Here is a 17,832-nt window from a genome sequence, read left to right on the forward strand (position 1 = left end):
AAATTAGGAGGCGTAATAAGGACCTACAGCGAGTTATTAATTTCTATGGTTAAAAGCGCTCGATGTTAACTTTTGCCATTAAATTTAAACCAAGTTGTCCTTGGTTGCGACACCTAAAGGAGGTGGCTTCACGTATTTTCTTTCACAGTCATCGATATCAAGCAACTTCTTATGAAATCTGCTTCTGGTCCGATCAGCACGTGTAGGTCCCTAGTCGTTAGGCATATTAACAAGATTAGTGACGACTGTAATATTGGAACACCTGGGTATCATTTGCATAAGTCTGGTCACAATCACCATAATTTACATACGATACATGTCAATTAATGTATTCATTGAAATTTGTCAAATGACTATAATTATGTCTCGTTATCATTAACAGGTGTGGAAACTAATTACGAGATTCCTTATAAACCCTCCTCTCCTCGTCAACGTCACTAGCATTTCGGAACCAGAAAGAGCATAGTCCACTTCGTCTACTCTCAGGTAGGTTTAATCAAATTCGTAACCTTTTAGCAGCGCCACACGGGCTGAACCCTGTCGATTTCGGTGAATTTTCAGGCGCACGGGCGGTTTACTGCCCAGGTTTAATAAAATAGTGTCCCTTCTCCTAAACTGGCTGCTGACCGAGGTCAAGAACGCCAGTCTCCGATCCGCAAGCTTTGATCATTCAATTTGATCATTCAATTCCTCTTGTCCTTTGCATCATGAGAATAGGCTCGTCCCGGCCTGCAAGTCTCAAAGTTAAGGTTGTAGTTTTTTCGTCATACAGCTCCGTCTCTCTCCGGACACTTGGCCTTTTCTCTCAGAGCTAAATTCTCTCCAATTGCTACAGAACATTTTAGCGAAATGGGTTTAGAGGTGAAAATGCTGGAAGAGATCACAAGGACCTGGTTACTTTTCACAACTTAACGCATTAACTGTTGATACCGTGCGTCATTCCACCAGAATGATAAATCATTGACAAAATATTTGGCGTACCGTATGTATACATGTTTTCAAGCCAGGGTAACATATTTCGCAGTTGGCCCATCTCGGTAGAGTAACAAGAGAAATAAAGTTTACGATGGAACCTTAACATTGTAACACTAGCTATTCGAGGTATATGTCTAGTGATTTCGAGAGTTAATTAGGCCTATCTTTCAATACGAGCCCAAATAAATTTCGAAACGACTAAAGGCAAGGCTAAAGCGGTAAAAGACTTCCTCATAGACCTGGTACCCACATCGCACCTCTCCAAATACAATAAACACGGTTGACTCACTTTATCTTTTTATTTTATTGCCAGGCAAGAACTCATCATGAATCGCTTTGCATTGTCTGCCTTCCTGGCAATTGTCCTGATGGGTAGCCTGGGTAAGTCACATAGAATTTCCGATTTAACTTCAAGAAATCGCTTTACCTATAGGCCGGAGTTATATCGGATTCACTTTGTCATTTGTCATGTTTGGCTAGTCACAAGTTCACTGATTAGACTTGAAAACACAAGAATGGGGTGAAAAGTGACATCGCGAATCATATGTAGCTCGCACTTAGAATGACTTGTTCGTGAAAATGAAAGTGAACAGTGACGCGTAACATGTGAAAACGTGAACTCTATATGCATGTGGCCTAAAGGTGCTGTTCAGTAAGAAAAACGTTCGTTGATTTAACGTTGCTCGCCTTCCTGTATCTAAGCGATATCAGTACCACTATCCGCCAGGTTAAAGGCCATATATCAAGGTTTGAAAACATGCTTGATACTCATGAAATATGTTGAGGGTTAAAAAACAAGATCCCAGACATTAAAAAAATTCTAATAATAAAGTCATTATTTAGTTATTTCAATTTTCAATTTTAAACTATTTGAATTTCCCACCACACACAACTTTAGATTAGTTCCACATGTGGCCGCTAGGGATTTTTTGATGACGTAGATCAGGTCAGTCAGAACAAAGCAAGATGGCTTCCGCATACAGTTCAGAGAGTGAGAGCAGTGAATTTGAGGATGTTTTGGTCGATACAGAAGGATATTTGAACGTTGAGCCGTACATGTTCGAGCCATTAATATCACTAGATCATAATGAGAGTGATCATTCGGACGAAAGTGATTAGAATTTGTGGTTAATCAATTTGCATGGCAGACCTGCCGATATAGCAAAGAAGACATTGATAGACGGTTGCAGATGCATAACATGTATGATTTTTGAACAGACTAATGTTGCACAATATTGTTTCGCCTCGTCAGTGTTGTATCGCCAGTTATGTCATGACGCTGAACTACTATTGAAAAGTGACGGTATTATGCACAATCATCTTGACGTGACGATATAATGCCGTGCAACGTTAGATAGGCCTAGATGTCAGATGACAATAATCTGTCATTGACAGTGGCTGTCACTGACACTGACCTGTGTCGCTCTCACCTTGCTATGGCTGGAACACAAGAAGACACTATGCGGTATCACAGGCCCCAATAGGGCCTACACATTATGTATAACAACCGACCTCAGCAGCCTCGGGCATTAAATGCAATTGACATGGTTGGAACAGCTGTTTTTAACAAGTGGCATTTAATATTCAGTTGGATGCTGATATCCGGCTTCATGTGATAATCCGTATCGATAAAGTGATCACTGCAAAGTTTGGCCGAAGGCCCAGGCTTCCAACACTCCAAACGTTTGCACTTCCGAATCCACAGCTTCCTCCTCTCTCGTTCAACTGGCTTTGGAAATTCATGAAAATGGGTCCCATCCGTCATTCGATTGTTCTTTGTGCTATCCTTGACACAATTCGGAGCCACACAATACACCATAGTGAATGAAACACATTACTTCCAGGTGTGCATAATTAATTAAGGCCCTCCTGCTTTTATGATTTCATGACATGTACAGATAACCTGATCTACATCACAATTTTTGCTGAACCCGCCGCCTGGCTCTAACAAGCCAGTTGCTAGCCTGATTAGGTAATCAAGTTGTCAAACACATAATTGGCTATATCTTCAAAATGGATGGAGCTAATTGCATTTGGTTTTCTGTATTGTATAAAGTGTTAGGTACACTTTTGAAATCGTCTTACAGCAGAAAATGGCAAAAAACCTTGATATATGGCCTTTAAAGGAAACTGCCCGGGAAAAAAAGGGGAGTTTTGCACGGCCCGGTCAAAACCCTAGGCGGGAATAAGGTTTCATTGATAAATATAAGGAGTTTCAAGGCCCCCAAATCACTTGTAAGGTTCAATAGATACTGGCCTTTCATTGGTTTACCGTTTGCGTATCATTTACATACTCTAATCTTGAAAAATATGACAATATTTACGATCACGTTATTGATTTTTGCAACATTTTCGGTAACGCGCCCCTTGCGGATCTGTAAGGTACCATTCGGATGCTTGAAAAATGCCTCGTCTCGTCGATTCGCTCGCGGATAAACGCATCAGGTTGACTGCAGCAACTTTTAATTGTTGGAGACAGAGAAGGAAGGAATATGATTATCAGTTTGATGAAAACTTTGCATAGTTTCTTCTTGGGACTCGAAATCCATACTACTATTCTCTCCATTTTCCATTTTCTCCTCTCTCTAACTCACTACTATCGCTATTGACTGCGTAACATACACTAACATTCTTTCGCTATCATTAATAACTTCATTTACAAGAACACTGGCCTCTTTGTAGGCGATTATGTAACCCATAGTGGAAACACCTGACAGCGCCGCCCGGCATGATCCACGTGCTACTGGCATATTTATAACTCGTAGTAAATAAGGTTGTAAAAATATGCAAATGAGATGCCGTATATGGAAACCATGACGTCACTAAGCAGTTCTTATTTCTGCTACGGGTGGCGCTGTTGCTTGCTTCTGGAGGCGCTATTCAACCTCTTTCCGCGAGTTTGCTGTTTCATGATGTCGCGTACTCCGTACACGGGCGGACAATTCGGACGAGATATGTACGCAGCCGAATATAGTTTTTAGTCATTCCCGATATTACCTAATTCCCTTTTGGTCTTTAATGCCTTTTTCCTCCTGCAGTCTCCGCCAGCTGGCCACCAGAGCCCAAAGATATCAGTTCCAGTAATTGTCAAAAAGAAATATGTTCGGATGTGAGTTTCGCGACCAAACTGGTCTGCAAGGGATTTTGCCTTGGACGCAAACGCTTCTGGCAGTAAGTACTGCACTCGATCCGTTGACTTTTACCTGGCCCATACAAAACGGGGAGGTTAAGAGAACACAATGTATTTTTTCGTGATCATTATTTTGTAATTTGAGTCGTGGTGGATGATTTCTAATATAGCTACTGTTGACTAGCATTGGTGCGGACAACTTTGCTGTGTACTTAGTTTCACCAACTTAATGTCACTTACGGAATTACTACGAATTCGAAACAATGGCAAAAGCAGAAATGACGTCATTATCATCATTGAACAATTCAGTGTTGATATCACAAATAGTCTATCCAACATTTTGAATAGCTGGATATCTTCGTTGACAAAATGGCGTCATTCTGACGTCATTACCGTTGGCGGCGCGCGCATACTCGTATCTCAATAGAGGCAATGGTGTGACGTAACAATATCAACGTCGCACGATCGTTGTTGGTTTCAATTTGTATACGAGCACTTTTCCCCCCTATCTTGAGACTTGCACGATATTTTAGAAGAAAATTTTGTCACGAAAACAGCTGTACATAGAGAGACATCTCAACTGGAGGACGGTTTATCGCAACTTTTCTCAATGAAAACCATCTGTTTGAAGAGATATGAGAGTGCGCGCGCATGATATTTACAAATTCGCCGAGAGGTCATCAGATATCCATCTAAAACATTGTACGACCATGCGCATAATATCTAGCTATGACCTGAATATTCAGCACGGTTCTTAGATCAGTGTTACTAGAGTTATCATATGCAATGCACCTATTAATATATGATAGTTTAAGACATTTGGAATTATTGTCTCACCTAATATCCATCGTTTGCAGGAAATGCGGCAATAATGGCTCCAAGGGCAAGGGCAGCAAGATTTGCAATCCTGTTCTCGCATACGCTGTTGAGAAGGCCGGCAAGGGCAAGTATTGCATTTCGAACAATATCCCCTAAGTATACCCCCCTAAAGTAGGTAATCCACCATTGCCAAATGGTCTCGATGGAGTTGCGATTAAGTTTGGTCAGTCTGATTTCTAGTCACTATAACAGTCGACGGGAGGAAGGGGGGGGGGACGAGATAAAATATCCTGATTTCTATCTGTATGGCTGATGGTCAGGAAAGAAATCCCCTTCGGTTGATGACTAGACGGAAAATAAACAAGAAAGTATCTTATCCCTATTCAAGTCCGTCGTTATCAATCAAGTCAGAAACACCACCGTATATCGCACGCATGAATGAATGCTACTGCGCCCGAACCCATTCACTAAAAGCTCTTGCTTGGGGATGTCGCAAGTGATGTGCAGTCCAAGGAATTTGCATTCAGCGGAAACCTATCCCAAACGTAGCCCGAACAATAATGAAAAACAAAATCAATTTACAATTCAGAAAACGACCACATTTATTAGAAGCACGCCCCGCCCCTTTTCTACTTCAGATCATGCTTTTTGAGAAGTTTGGATGCTCAGGTTAGGTGGTATGAATTTGTGTATTGAGGAAAAGAAACGTAACGCATTCTCTGTAACTTCAGGTTTGATAAAGGTCACCGATAAGGCCGTCGCCGCCATCGTCAAGTACGCCGGATAGATAACGACGCCACGTATTGAAAGCCATGCATACTTCCGAAAACACGAACTGGTGAAATCTAGAAAAGATGCATCGAAATGGGAACCTTTGTTTGAAATATTCAACGCTCCAAATTTAACTGTAACGTATTGTCTGTAGCCTTATGGTGACTGGATAATAAAACGAACTTTCCATTATACATTGTTTTTGTTGTGGTTGCATTCGTCTGGCGCCAGCATTTGTATATCGCTTTGGTAATGCAAGGACCCGTACATCGGGATAGCCTATGGTCTCACCAGCCAGTACAGACAAGGTTCACTTTGTCCCCCCCCCGCCCAAAAAAACCACTAGTTCTTGAGAAGCCGGCCGTTTCTATCGATATAAAGGGGCCTATCGTGTTACAAAAACGATTTACTTTAACGTTGGGATCTTAGTTTCCATGTACAGGAGGATGCTTTGGCGATTTTATGAGGCCATCTGGTGTGAACTTGGGACCGGGTCACTGACCTAAATTGGCAGTCATACTGTTGTACTGTACCCCTAGTTATATGGCACGCCTTTACCTGCCGGCTACGGAGGAATTCCTTTATGACCGAATGGTTGGCGCGTTGTCTCCAGGCTAGAAGTTCTTTCAGGCGAAAATAAAAATTTCTTCATCGAGTCTTTGACCAGACTACTTCAGCATTACAGCAGGAACTTTTTTCTCTCCAATTTTTGATCGTTTGCAAGATCTGAGGTGATCAAAGGTGGCACCACTTATTGGTTTCATATCACATTTAATCCATCCAAATTGTTCTAAAATGCGTTGCTGAGTCTCTACGAACCTAAATATGTGTAGGGTGTGGCAGTCATAACTGATACCTCGCCAACACATTCAACCTGCCGGCCGTGTCTGGCGAGAGTTGCGCGACAGTGAATTCCTGTAGTCAAATTTGATCGATGAAAAGCCGCAACACCCCTGATTTTTTTTGATTTGGGATTTAAGAAGATTATTCCCCTGGCTATCACATGGTTGTTGCCTTATACGAAGAAATAAATATTATTTCACCAGACGAACTATGACCAGACGAACTTGACACACATCAGGCCTATTTTGGACCAATTTCACATCATTTCAAGGATCCGTGTGGTACAAAAGGTGGCGCTACCTATTGGCAACTATCAGATAAAGTGCTCTAAACGTCTCCCCTGGGTCTCTAGCTGCGTATTGGAATTCCCTACAAAGACGGCTGCAATGCAGGATCCGTTGGGTATATTTCATATAAGATTTGCCTTCACGTCTATATACTAAGTAACCTCTCTCAGCGGACACTTCTCTATTAAGGCCAACATTCCTAATTAAGACACAATTTTTGGTCTCAATTTGTTTGTTTCCATCCAATTTGACCTCCCTAATCAGGACACCTCTCTTAACTCTTTACGCCGTAGCACGATTTTTGTCGCGGTCGCGTGCAATGCGGAAAAAAAACTGAATAAAGCCATTTTCAACCAAAATATTTAACATGTAATATTGCTCCGGATGACACCTGGTGATCCTCGGGAGACAGTTGTCTTCAGACCTCAGGGATCGCCCGGGGTCGAAGGATGGGAGGTGCTCAGACATGTAAGCAGGGGCGAGTCCGTTTCTTCTTTTGTATAATATGAGTAGCATTATCCTGACGTACCCTAGATCCTTGACCAACCATTATCCTTTTGGTATCAATTTCTTTTGGCTGAACAGTCGAATTCCGCATGAATATCCGAAATCAGTTTGTCCATCAATAGATCGATCACCCGATTTATCGATTAGAATTGTCTCCATATCACGTTCCCTGGTTCAACCAATGGGAAAGTCCAATGGGCCAACAAATATCCATTTTTGCGTTTGGCGCGTCACAAGGTCACAAGCCATTCCGGAAGAAGAAAAAAGACACCTGCAAACCATCTAGTTATTCAGAAACCGAACATTAGGCTTCTACTGTATTTTCGTATAGTTCTATAATGTCAAGGTACGGTAATACTGATTGAAATATTGTAAAAGTTATAGTTTTGGGTTGATAGTCCGATATCGAAGTTACACTTTAAACCCGGTCTGTCCTTAAACCTGTCCAGATGAGCTGCTCAACCAGCGCCACAATCTGGGCATTTCTGACCAGTACCCATTTGTACACGTGGGTGAAGAGAGAGGCAAGTAAGACAATGATACCTGCATACAGTCACATGCCGACAGTGGGGATCGAACCAAGAATCTCCTTATCGCTCGTCTAGAGTCCCAGATACCACACGTTCCTTTCAACGCACTTCATTTCTATAAAAATCGCTCGGCTCATTTGCAGGGCGCATCAGGGACGCTCCTTTTGGCCCTGCACTTGTGCCAAACCAATTTGAGCTCGAAGTCAGGACGCTTGACTATTAATTGAAATAAAGTAGACACGTCTGGACTGGTTTTGTCTGCCCTCTCTGTACCAACAATGATCAAGCAAAACGAAGACATTTACAGACAACTAGTTTATTTCCGAAGGAAACTACAGTTTACCGAAATAGTTATCGGGTTCAAGTCTACTTTCCGGCGAGGATCGCTGACGAAGCAAGTGCGATGATGGCAGAGACGGCTTTATCGGAAACCTTCATCAGACCTAGAAGACAAAGAACCAGCATTACTGACACTGTATTAATCAACCTCGTACATGTAGGTCACAGTATAGTGAAGGTTTATTGCCCAGTCTTAACTACGCTATCAACCATATCTTGAAGCGTGTCAAGTAATTTTCACTCTGTTTTCTACCTCAGAAGTGAGATTTTGTTGTACATTTACGGTCACACAAAGCACTATAAATAGGAGTAAGTTAGGAATTACAGGGACGATTACAGTGACAATTAGTTAAATTACCAACAGCGAAATTACCAAGCTGTCAGCTACCCAGTTACTTTTCACGCTACAGTTATAAATTCTCCTTACCAAAACAGAAACATTCAAAATCTGACGCGATAATGACGCTTCTCCGATTCAATGATCTCAAGTGAGCCTCCGTGCAGCGATCGTCGCTTTGATGTTGGGTACGACGACTTGGGAATACATTGCGTGGAGCTTGAAGTTTGTCACCTGAACACAATCGTGGCATTAAGACGAGAATTGAAAGTTCATTCACTAATGTTGAGTATATGTCCTGAAACAAAATACCTCACCTTTGCCGACTTTCTCCACTGCTTGTGCGAGGTGAGGATTGTAGATCTTGCTCTTTGATAGTTTACCGTCCTTACCACACTTCCTGTAATGAAATCGCAATGTTGAACAGCAAAATATGACATTGTATATGTTATTGAATGAGAACAATGAATCTTTCTCGCCGCTAGTACTGGTGAATTTCGTGTTAAGGTGGATTCCTCAGTCTGAAGTATCACCACTTGACCACCCTGATCATGAACTCACTCTCCCTTCTGAACGAGCCAGTCAGTCTGTTATTACATCGCAATACTGCTTCCTTCCGAGAAGAAGTAACTCTGGTGTTCTTCTGGTATGTTTTAGGATAGATCGGAGTTAAAGTGGAAAGCGGAATGATAATCTATGCCATCTTTGATGTCAGAACCATAAAGCCTAAACGTTAAGTTTATTTGACTAAAAATGTGTGTGGCAATTTTTTACCCCGTCCGAGCCGCTAACTTAAAACACCGTGCCGATACTGACATTATTAAGTTGAGACCTCATTCAACTTCGTGTTAATGTGTGTACAATCTACACGAGACTCCTGTTGGCTGTAATTGTTGAAATTCAGGATTGTTGATGTACTTCGAAAAACTAAACTAAAGAAGATCTGAACAAATAATCTTATAATTAAGAAAATGGTATTTTCGACAAGCATGCGCATTCCTACATACTGCCAGAACCTCTTCCTTCCCAGGTAGAAAGCCTTGCATGTGCCGAGGCGGGTGACAATGTTATTTTTTGCACAATTCAACTCTTTTTGGCAAACACTAGATCTAATGCCTTGCTCTCCTTGATACTTCGGCCACTTGGCGGCGGCGACTGAAATGGGTAGAAAATAATGGAAAGTTTGTATAATCTTCAAGACCATGGGTTTACAATTGTTGTTTGTCGGTTCCGAGTTGTAAATACACATGTAGAACTTCAAATGTCAATAGAAACCTCAATGAATCAGCTCGAAATACATTTTTTTTAAATGGCAAAAATGCAATGAAACCAGACAAATCTAACGTTTTGTTATTTTCATCAATTCGATAATGAATATATAGTGGCTTCAGTAACCTTTTGCGGACGAGAAAACAGTACAATTGAAATTTATTATTTTTACACTTTGCTTAGATTTATTGAAATCTGAACAAAATAATTAAAAGGCGAAATTATATGATTTTCATGTTGTCCTACCTGAGTGGATGGTCAGAACCACGAGAAGGAAAACGGATATCATCTGTTTGCGGTCCATGACTATATCTCTTGGTTCTAGGTCAGTGCTATAACAGGTATGGAGAACGGAGTATGTTATGGGTTATTCAAAAATAACTGGATTTAAAACGAACTGCACTTTACAGTGTAAATGCACTATGCGCAAACGAAGCCTCGTTTTGAATTCAGCGGTTATGGTTACCGCAAGTGTTGGTGCAAAATGTGGAAGCGTTGATTAATTTGCGATATTTTAGAATTGAAATTGATACATCACTGTCGGTATTGATTGCCTCATCAACACCGCTCTGCCTCAGTTTTGTTCACTACATTTTAGCTCCACCCTCACTGTTTTAGCGAGAACACCAATATCTCCAGTTCGGTATCAAATTCCTTAATCATTTAGTCTACCGTGGCTACGCCTCTGGTGTGCTCCCCAACATAACAAGTTGTCTTTTTTATAACTTATGACAATAAGGAGGTGCAAAAATTGATAGGTCGCTCCTTGGAAACGTCTTGTTTCTTTTTTCATGTCACCAAAAACACTTATTACTTCAAAAACACATTACTTTGAAGTGACGTGTTTTTGATGTCACTCTAATGACAAGTGAAACGTGACACACTGCAGTGGGGAAACGTGAACTCTATATATTAGCCGGTAATCGTGAAAGTGGCCTAATTTGCTGCTGAACGCTGAGGAGTACTATAAAGTAAGTATCAAATGAACATGCGTTTCCAGTGACTGGTGTATCATCAAGTTAGAACGAACCCTAGACAACAACAGCAAGCGACTTCATGCAATTTGCCCCGAACACCTTCAAATCGACAAATATATTTCCTTACCGTGGGAGAATGTGATGCGGCTCGTCTCAACTATGTCACTGATGCACATTTGATACTTAGACATTCATGTATGAAGAGAAAACCTGACAACTTTACCAGCTTCAGAACTGCACTCATCATTTTTACTTTGAAATTCTCGAAGGTGAAAGGTCACAAAAAACTATTTGGAAATAATATCACATAACATTGTTTTTTAGCAAAGATTAACTATTGGCCAGTAAAATTAAGTAAAAACAACAGGGGGTCGCCCATCTAGTTTTTTTAATATGTATGTCTTCGTATAAGGCAACAACCATGTGATAGCCAGGGGAATAATCTTCTTAAATCCCAAATCAAAAAACATAGGGGCTTTTCATTGATCAAATTTGACTTGGAGTGAAACTACATGTATAGGAATTGACTGGCGCGCAATTATTGCCAGACTCGGGCGGCAGGTTAAATGTGTTGGCGAGGTATCAGTTATGACTGCCACACCCTACACATATTTAGGTTCGTAGAGTCCCAGCAACGCATTTTAGAACAAAGAATCCTAACTGTATTTTCTTTCCTTCAGAATAATAACACAACAACAGACGACAGACTAGTACCCAGGGAATTACATTCTATTTTCAAAACCTAAGCCATCTGGATCATTAGGCTGATTTTAAATCGACAAATTATTCAAGTCAATTCCCACAATTTAATTGAAATCACATTTCGATTAAAATGGTGTATATATTAGTCTTCATGACAGCTGGCAACCTTGTGGCCTTTTTTGAAGTAAGTTCATACGTTGGAGCCCTTTTTCTGACCATTCTTCGTGTGCTTCATTTTGAGAATGATCCAACAGTGGCATTTCCAACAGTGGCCTGGAGTTGTGTCAATGACGTTCATATTGGTTGTGATACTGATGATATAATAGATGAAAATTGTATCAGCCAATTAGAATTGAACCTGATGATTGTGCACTGAGTCGAAAAAGAGCAAATGGGGATGCCTTTAGAAAAACAATTTTTAACTTGTATTTTCAATTTTCTTTCAATAAAACCTTTGTATAACAGATCAATACTGGTTCTAAATTTATTTTATTGGTTAAATTAGGGATTTGAAAGTACTTGATTATATCTTAAGGTCTCATTAGGGAGGGTTTTTTTTGTATTCATGCCGCGCGGCCAACCCCTAACCGTAGTTCCTAATAAACTTTGAATATGTCAGTTTTCGGTTTAAATGGTCGTGCAGGACCATCTGTTACAGTAAAGGGGTCATCCAGCCTATTTTTGTGAGTGGGAAGCTTTGGCAATTTGGCCGATATCAAGATATTTGTATAATTTCCTGGAAAAATGGCGTTGTCACACATCTAAGCCATGGTTTGCTGGTGCCAGATACCAGAAATGGAGTCGGGGTCGAAGTTGCCATTTTTAGGTTTTCTGCAAATTTTCCTCAATATTAAAAAAAACTACATGTAGATGGTTGACCCCCTGTTGTTTTTACTTAATTTTACTGGCCAATAGTTAATCTTTGCTAAAAAACAATGTCATGTGATATTATTTCCAAATAGTTTTTTGTGACCTTTCACCTTCAAGGATTTCAAAGTGAAAATGATGAGTGCAGTTCTGAAGCTGGTAAAGTTGTCAGGTTTTCTCTTCATACATGAATGTCCAAGTATCAAATGTGCATCAGTGACATAGTTGAGACATTTATCTTTCCAACGATATGCAGTTTTATGAATGTAATGTATCTCATGTCCCTAAAATCACACTTTATAAAGATGATCCGGTGTCAGAAATTGACCAGGCCCGTTTACAGGATATTCCAAAAAAAATATTTAAAAAAAATATTTTAGAATGAAATTTAAGGCTTTAGGACAGGCCAGAAAGTGCTCTGATCTGGACCTTCTGTTCTGAGCAATAGAATTTTCGGACAAACGTGTTTTAGCCATCATTGTTTTAAGGAATTGATACCGAACTCTCCCCAAAACCACGAGGGTGGAGCTAAAATGTAGACCAAAACTAAGTCGTAGCCGAGGTTTTGGCCAATATTTTAGCTCCACCCGAGTGTTTGGTAGAGACAATCAATACCGACCATGAGGTATCAATTTCTATTCTAAAACATTTCAAATTGAATATCGAATAATGCGGTTTGATATGTTTTTGAAATGCTTCTGCATTTTGCACCAACCCAAGAGGTTTAGGTTGTCTCATCCAAACCTCTCTGGTGAAAACGAGGCTATATACATTACCCATTATGAAAAGTGAAATATTCTCACTCGGATGTTTTAGATTGTGAAGTGGTTAATTGTTGAAGAGTTTGGCGTAAACATTTCAAGGCTTTTAAACATTCCTATTCATGACATACGCCCCTGGATATCATTTTGAGCTGTTTATGTTAACCCCACAACAGACTAGTACGTAGCGAATTCTTTTAAAAACCTAACCTATCTGGATCATCAGGCTGATTTTAAATCGACAAATTATTGAAGTTAATTACCATATATTAATTGATATCACATTTCGATTAAAATGGTATATTTTTGGCAAAGTCATGCTTATATAGGCGAGACAAACTGATACCTGTAACTCGTAGTCAACTTCTGAGACGAGCCGCATCACATTCTCCCACCGGCTAATATATAGAGTTCCCGTTTCCCCACTGCAGTGTGTCACGTTTCACTTGTCATTAGAGTGACATCAAAAACACGTCACTTCAAAGTAATGTGTTTTTGAACTAATCAGTGTTTTTGGTGACATGAAAAAAGAAACAAGACGTTTCCAAAGAGCGATCTATCAATTTGTGCACCTCCTTATTGTCATAAGTTCTAAAAAAGACAACTGAATATGTTGGGGAGCACACCAGAGGCGGAACCACGATAGACTAAATGATTAAGGAATTTGATACCGAACTGGAGATATTGGTGTTCTCGCTAAAACAGTGAGGGTGGAGCTAAAATGTAGTGAACAAAACTGAGGCAGAGCGGTGTTGATGAGGCAATCAATACCGACAGTGATGTATCAATTTCTATTCTAAAATATCGCAAATTAATCAACGCTTCCACATTTTGCACCAACATTTGCGGTAACCATAACCACTGAATTCAAAACGAGGCTTCGTTTACGCATAGTGCATTTACACTGTAAAGTGCAGTTCGTTCTAAATCCAGTTATTTTTGAATAACCCATAACATACTCCGTTCTCCCTATATACCTGTTATAGCACTGACCTAGAACCAAGAGATATAGTCATGGACCGCAAACAGATGATATCCGTTTTCCTTCTCGTGGTTCTGACCATCCACTCAGGTAGGACAACATGAAAATCATATAATTTCGCCTTTTAATTATTTTGTTCAGATTTCAATAAATCTAAGCAAAGTGTAAAAATAATAAATTTCAATTGTACTGTTTTCTCGTCCGCAAAAGGTTACTGAAGCCACTATATAATCATTATCGAATTGATGAAAATAACAAAACGTTAGATTTGTCTGGTTTCATTGCATTTTTGCCATTTAAAAAAAAATGTATTTCGAGCTGATCCATTGAGGTTTCTATTGACATCTGAGGTTCTATTTACAACTCGGAACCGACAAACAACACTTGCAAACCCATGATCTTGAAGATTATGCAAACTTTTCATTATTTTCTACCCATTTCAGTCGCCGCCGCCAAGTGGCCGGAGTATCCAGGAGAGCAAGGCATCAGATCTAGTGTTCGCCAAAAAGAGTTGAATTGTGCAAAAAATAACATTGTCACCCGCCTCGGCACATGCAAGGCTTTCTGCCTGGGAAGGAAGAGGTTCTGGCAGTATGTAGGAATGCGCATGCTTGTCGAAAATACCATTTTCTTAATTATAAGATTATTTGTTCAGATCTTCTTTAGTTTAGTTTTTCGAAGTACATCAACAATCCTGAATTTCAACAGTTACAGCCTACAGGAGTCTCGTGTAGATTGTACACACATGAACACGAAGTTGAATGAGGTCTCAACTTAATAAAATCAGTATCGGCACGGTGTTTTAAGTTAGCGGCTCGGACGGGGTAAAAAATTGTCACACACAGTTTTAGTTAAATAAACTTAACGTTTAGGCTTTATGGTTCTGACATCAAAGATGGCATAGATTATCATTCCACTTTCCACTTTAACTCCGATCTATCCTAAAACATACCAGAAGAACACCAGAGAGACTTCTTCTCGGAAGGAAGCAGTATTGCGATGTAATAACAGACTGACTGGCTCGTCCAGAAGGGAGAGTGAGTTCATGATCAGGTTGGTCAAGTGGTGATACTTCAGACTGAGGAATCCACCTTAACACGAGATTCACCAGTACTAGCGGCGAGAAAGATTCATTGTTCTCATTCAATAACATATACAATGTCATGTAGATGTGTAGCTATTTTGCTGTTCAACATTGTGATTTCATTACAGGAAGTGTGGTAAGAACGGTACGAAATCAAAGAGCAAGATCTGCAACCCTTACCTCGCACAAGCAGCGGAGAAAGTTGGCAAAGGTGAGATATTTTGTTTCAGGACATATACTCAACATTAGTGAATGAACTTTCAATTCTCGTCTTAATGTCACGATTGTGTTCAGGTGACAAACTTCAAGCTCCACGCAATGCATTTCCAAGTCGTCGTACCCAACATCAAAGCAACGATCGCTGCACGGAGGCTCACTTGAGATCATTGAATCGGAGAAGCGTCATTATCGCGTCAGATTTTGAATGTTTCTGTTTTGGTAAGGAGAATTTATAACTGTAGCGTGAAAAGTAACTGGGTAATTGGTAATTTCGCTGTTGGTAATTTAACTAATTGTCACTGTAATCGTCCCTGTAATTCCTAACTTAATCCTATTTATAGTGCTTTGTGTGACCGTAAATGTACAACAAAATCTCACTTCTGAGGTAGAAAACAGAGTGAAAATTACTTGACACGCTTCAAGATATGGTTGATAGCGTAGTTAAGACTGGGCAATAAACCTTTACTATACTGTGACCTACATGTACGAGGTTTATGAATACAGTGTCAGTAATGCTGGTTCTTTGTCTTCTAGGTCTGATGAAGGTTTCCGATAAAGCCGTCTCTGCCATCATCGCACTTGCTTCGACAGCGATCCTCGCCGGAAAGTAGACTTGAACACGATAACTATTTCGGTAAACTGTAGTTTCCTTCGGAAATAAACTAGTTGTCTGTAAATGTCTTCGTTTTGCTTGATCATTGTTGGTACAGAGAGGGCAGACAAAACCAGTCCAGACGTGTCTACTTTACTTCGATTAATAGTCAAGCGTCCTAACTTCGAGCTCAAATTGGTTTGGCACAAGTGCAGGGCCAAAAGGAGCGTCCCTGATGCGCCCTGCAAACGAGCCGAACGATTTTTATAGCAATGAAGTGCGTTGTAGGGATATCGATCGTGTCCTTCTTACCGTTCTTTCAGAGGACTGGTGTCCCCAAAAGGAATAACACGCCATTCAATGTCAATGGCAGTATGCATGAGATGCATCTAATTCATGTCAGTCCGAATCGAGTTCTAACACCAGGTTCATAAGGAGACTGCTAACTACATGTCCGCGCTTTAACTGGGACAACACTTCTTTGGCATTTGGTCATGTTACGCGGTCGTGTTTACCAGCATATCACTTTTGCTATTGATCGCAACTCAGACAAGCCCTTCGGCGATAATGGCTCACTGTGAGAAATGATTGCTATAATGTTGTCAACAGGGACTGGACCAATTGGTTCACTTACTGAATCCAAGATGGCGGACCACCAGACTAAAATGCGAGTACTAATTGAAGAGCTTAGAAGTATAATCAGGCTAAAGCACATTTCAAACCCTATATTTGGAGAAAAATGCAAAAATATGAAAAAAATCTTCACATTCCCTGGAAACACGCAAGTGATGATTTCTAGATATCGCTGAATCATTAAGAGGCACAGATTATATGTGTTGAAAGCATTTGCTTCTTTAAGGGTATAAATACTGCAAAATGTGCATAAACCAAGAAGGGTTGTTACAACTAGTTACACTACGGACTTAGTGATAAGGCCTCGTCCCATCAGACTAAAATGTCCCATCGCCCTTACCGGCCACTACGACAAGTCAATACTCTTGCTGATGATTCGTCATTATTGGTCGTCGCAAAAACAACGAATTGACACAGATATCAACTAGGTCAACCAATCACGCGGTAGTCTGGCGGACACACCTCCACGACACACTTTATGTGACTTAGCATGGTGTCCCTGATGCGGCCACTAAAGACATGATGGCGTAGATTGCCACAACAAACTTGTGGTGTGAAGCTATATTGCAATAAAACTTGCAAAATATGTTTTAAATAACCTATTTTAAGCTTGCACTTTACATTAGATTCTGCCAGAGTCCCAGACTACGATAGTCTGGACACCTTTCGGGGGGGGGGGACATTTTCAATTTCTTTGCCAGCTATTAATAAGCGCGCAGCAGAAGGCTTTTCTGCGAAGCGCTACTATGGTTAACGTGCATACGACGTATCCAATGTAAACAATGTTTCTCAGGTCCATGGATTCGTTTCAAATGGCTTAAATTTGACTTAAAATGGCCGCCAGAAGAGATAAACGCGCGAAAGTAGTAACTCGACTATTCTGAGCTCCGAGAGAGACCCACACGAATATTCTCACTGTTTTTTAATCAAACTTCAATTTCAGGGGGTTTACCCCCCGACGTATGTGTTTTGATTTTTGATACTTTAGTGATAATATCCAAAATATGCTTAAAATGGATATAATCCCGAAATAATGAACCAAAAGACGGGCAGGCGTTTGGGCAGAGACCTGTATTCATCCACGACCGGAAGTGTGGCACAGTCACATAGAGCTTATCAAAATGTCAAGTTGTGGTAAATACATGGCTGGGATGGACCAAAGTGGAATTAATTCTCAATCTGTGGTTGATTCTTAATGTACAGAGTCA

The 17,832-nt window shown here is 40.4% G+C and overlaps 3 protein-coding genes across 3 annotated transcripts; 2 read left to right on the forward strand and 1 right to left on the reverse strand.

Annotated features, from left to right (window-relative positions):
• Window positions 1–424: 424 nt before the first annotated feature.
• On the forward strand, window positions 425–5,889 carry LOC135498194 (parbolysin P4-like). The gene is made up of 5 exons (XM_064788399.1): window positions 425–486; window positions 1,289–1,356; window positions 4,014–4,146; window positions 4,963–5,048; window positions 5,656–5,889. The coding sequence occupies exons 2-5, from the start codon at window positions 1,302–1,304 to the stop codon at window positions 5,709–5,711; spliced, it is 330 nt and encodes a 109-aa protein (XP_064644469.1). The 5' UTR covers window positions 425–486; window positions 1,289–1,301; the 3' UTR covers window positions 5,712–5,889.
• Window positions 5,890–8,205: 2,316 nt separating this feature from the next.
• On the reverse strand, window positions 8,206–10,936 carry LOC135498246 (cerebratulus toxin A-III-like). The gene is made up of 5 exons (XM_064788460.1): window positions 10,912–10,936; window positions 10,054–10,139; window positions 9,546–9,693; window positions 8,856–8,938; window positions 8,206–8,305 (listed from the first exon to the last, which is right to left on the reverse strand). The coding sequence occupies exons 2-5, from the start codon at window positions 10,109–10,111 to the stop codon at window positions 8,229–8,231; spliced, it is 366 nt and encodes a 121-aa protein (XP_064644530.1). The 5' UTR covers window positions 10,112–10,139; window positions 10,912–10,936; the 3' UTR covers window positions 8,206–8,228.
• Window positions 10,937–14,102: 3,166 nt separating this feature from the next.
• On the forward strand, window positions 14,103–16,020 carry LOC135498314 (cerebratulus toxin A-III-like). Its single transcript, XM_064788567.1, has 4 exons — window positions 14,103–14,186; window positions 14,540–14,687; window positions 15,309–15,391; window positions 15,934–16,020. The coding sequence occupies exons 1-4, from the start codon at window positions 14,129–14,131 to the stop codon at window positions 16,008–16,010; spliced, it is 366 nt and encodes a 121-aa protein (XP_064644637.1). The 5' UTR covers window positions 14,103–14,128; the 3' UTR covers window positions 16,011–16,020.
• Window positions 16,021–17,832: the final 1,812 nt, after the last annotated feature.

This window comes from Lineus longissimus, chromosome 13 (genome assembly GCF_910592395.1).
Source record: "Lineus longissimus chromosome 13, tnLinLong1.2, whole genome shotgun sequence".
Lineage (NCBI taxonomy): Eukaryota > Metazoa > Nemertea > Pilidiophora > Heteronemertea > Lineidae > Lineus > Lineus longissimus.

Excerpts from the sequence above, each read along its gene's own strand:
- LOC135498194 (XM_064788399.1), top strand. The coding sequence starts at position 1,302 with ATGAATCGCTTTGCATTGTCTGCCTTCCTGGCAATTGTCCTGATGGGT. Across the intron at positions 4,147-4,962 it reads GGACGCAAACGCTTCTGGCA|GAAATGCGGCAATAATGGCT; the intron begins GTAAGTACTGCA and ends CATCGTTTGCAG. Across the intron at positions 5,049-5,655 it reads TGTTGAGAAGGCCGGCAAGG|GTTTGATAAAGGTCACCGAT; the intron begins GCAAGTATTGCA and ends CTGTAACTTCAG.
- LOC135498246 (XM_064788460.1), bottom strand. The coding sequence starts at position 10,111 with ATGGACCGCAAACAGATGATATCCGTTTTCCTTCTCGTGGTTCTGACC. Across the intron at positions 9,694-10,053 it reads GGTTCTGACCATCCACTCAG|TCGCCGCCGCCAAGTGGCCG; the intron begins GTAGGACAACAT and ends TACCCATTTCAG. Across the intron at positions 8,306-8,855 it reads AGTGGAGAAAGTCGGCAAAG|GTCTGATGAAGGTTTCCGAT; the intron begins GTGAGGTATTTT and ends TTTGTCTTCTAG.
- LOC135498314 (XM_064788567.1), top strand. The coding sequence starts at position 14,129 with ATGGACCGCAAACAGATGATATCCGTTTTCCTTCTCGTGGTTCTGACC. Across the intron at positions 14,187-14,539 it reads GGTTCTGACCATCCACTCAG|TCGCCGCCGCCAAGTGGCCG; the intron begins GTAGGACAACAT and ends TACCCATTTCAG. Across the intron at positions 14,688-15,308 it reads GGAAGGAAGAGGTTCTGGCA|GAAGTGTGGTAAGAACGGTA; the intron begins GTATGTAGGAAT and ends ATTTCATTACAG.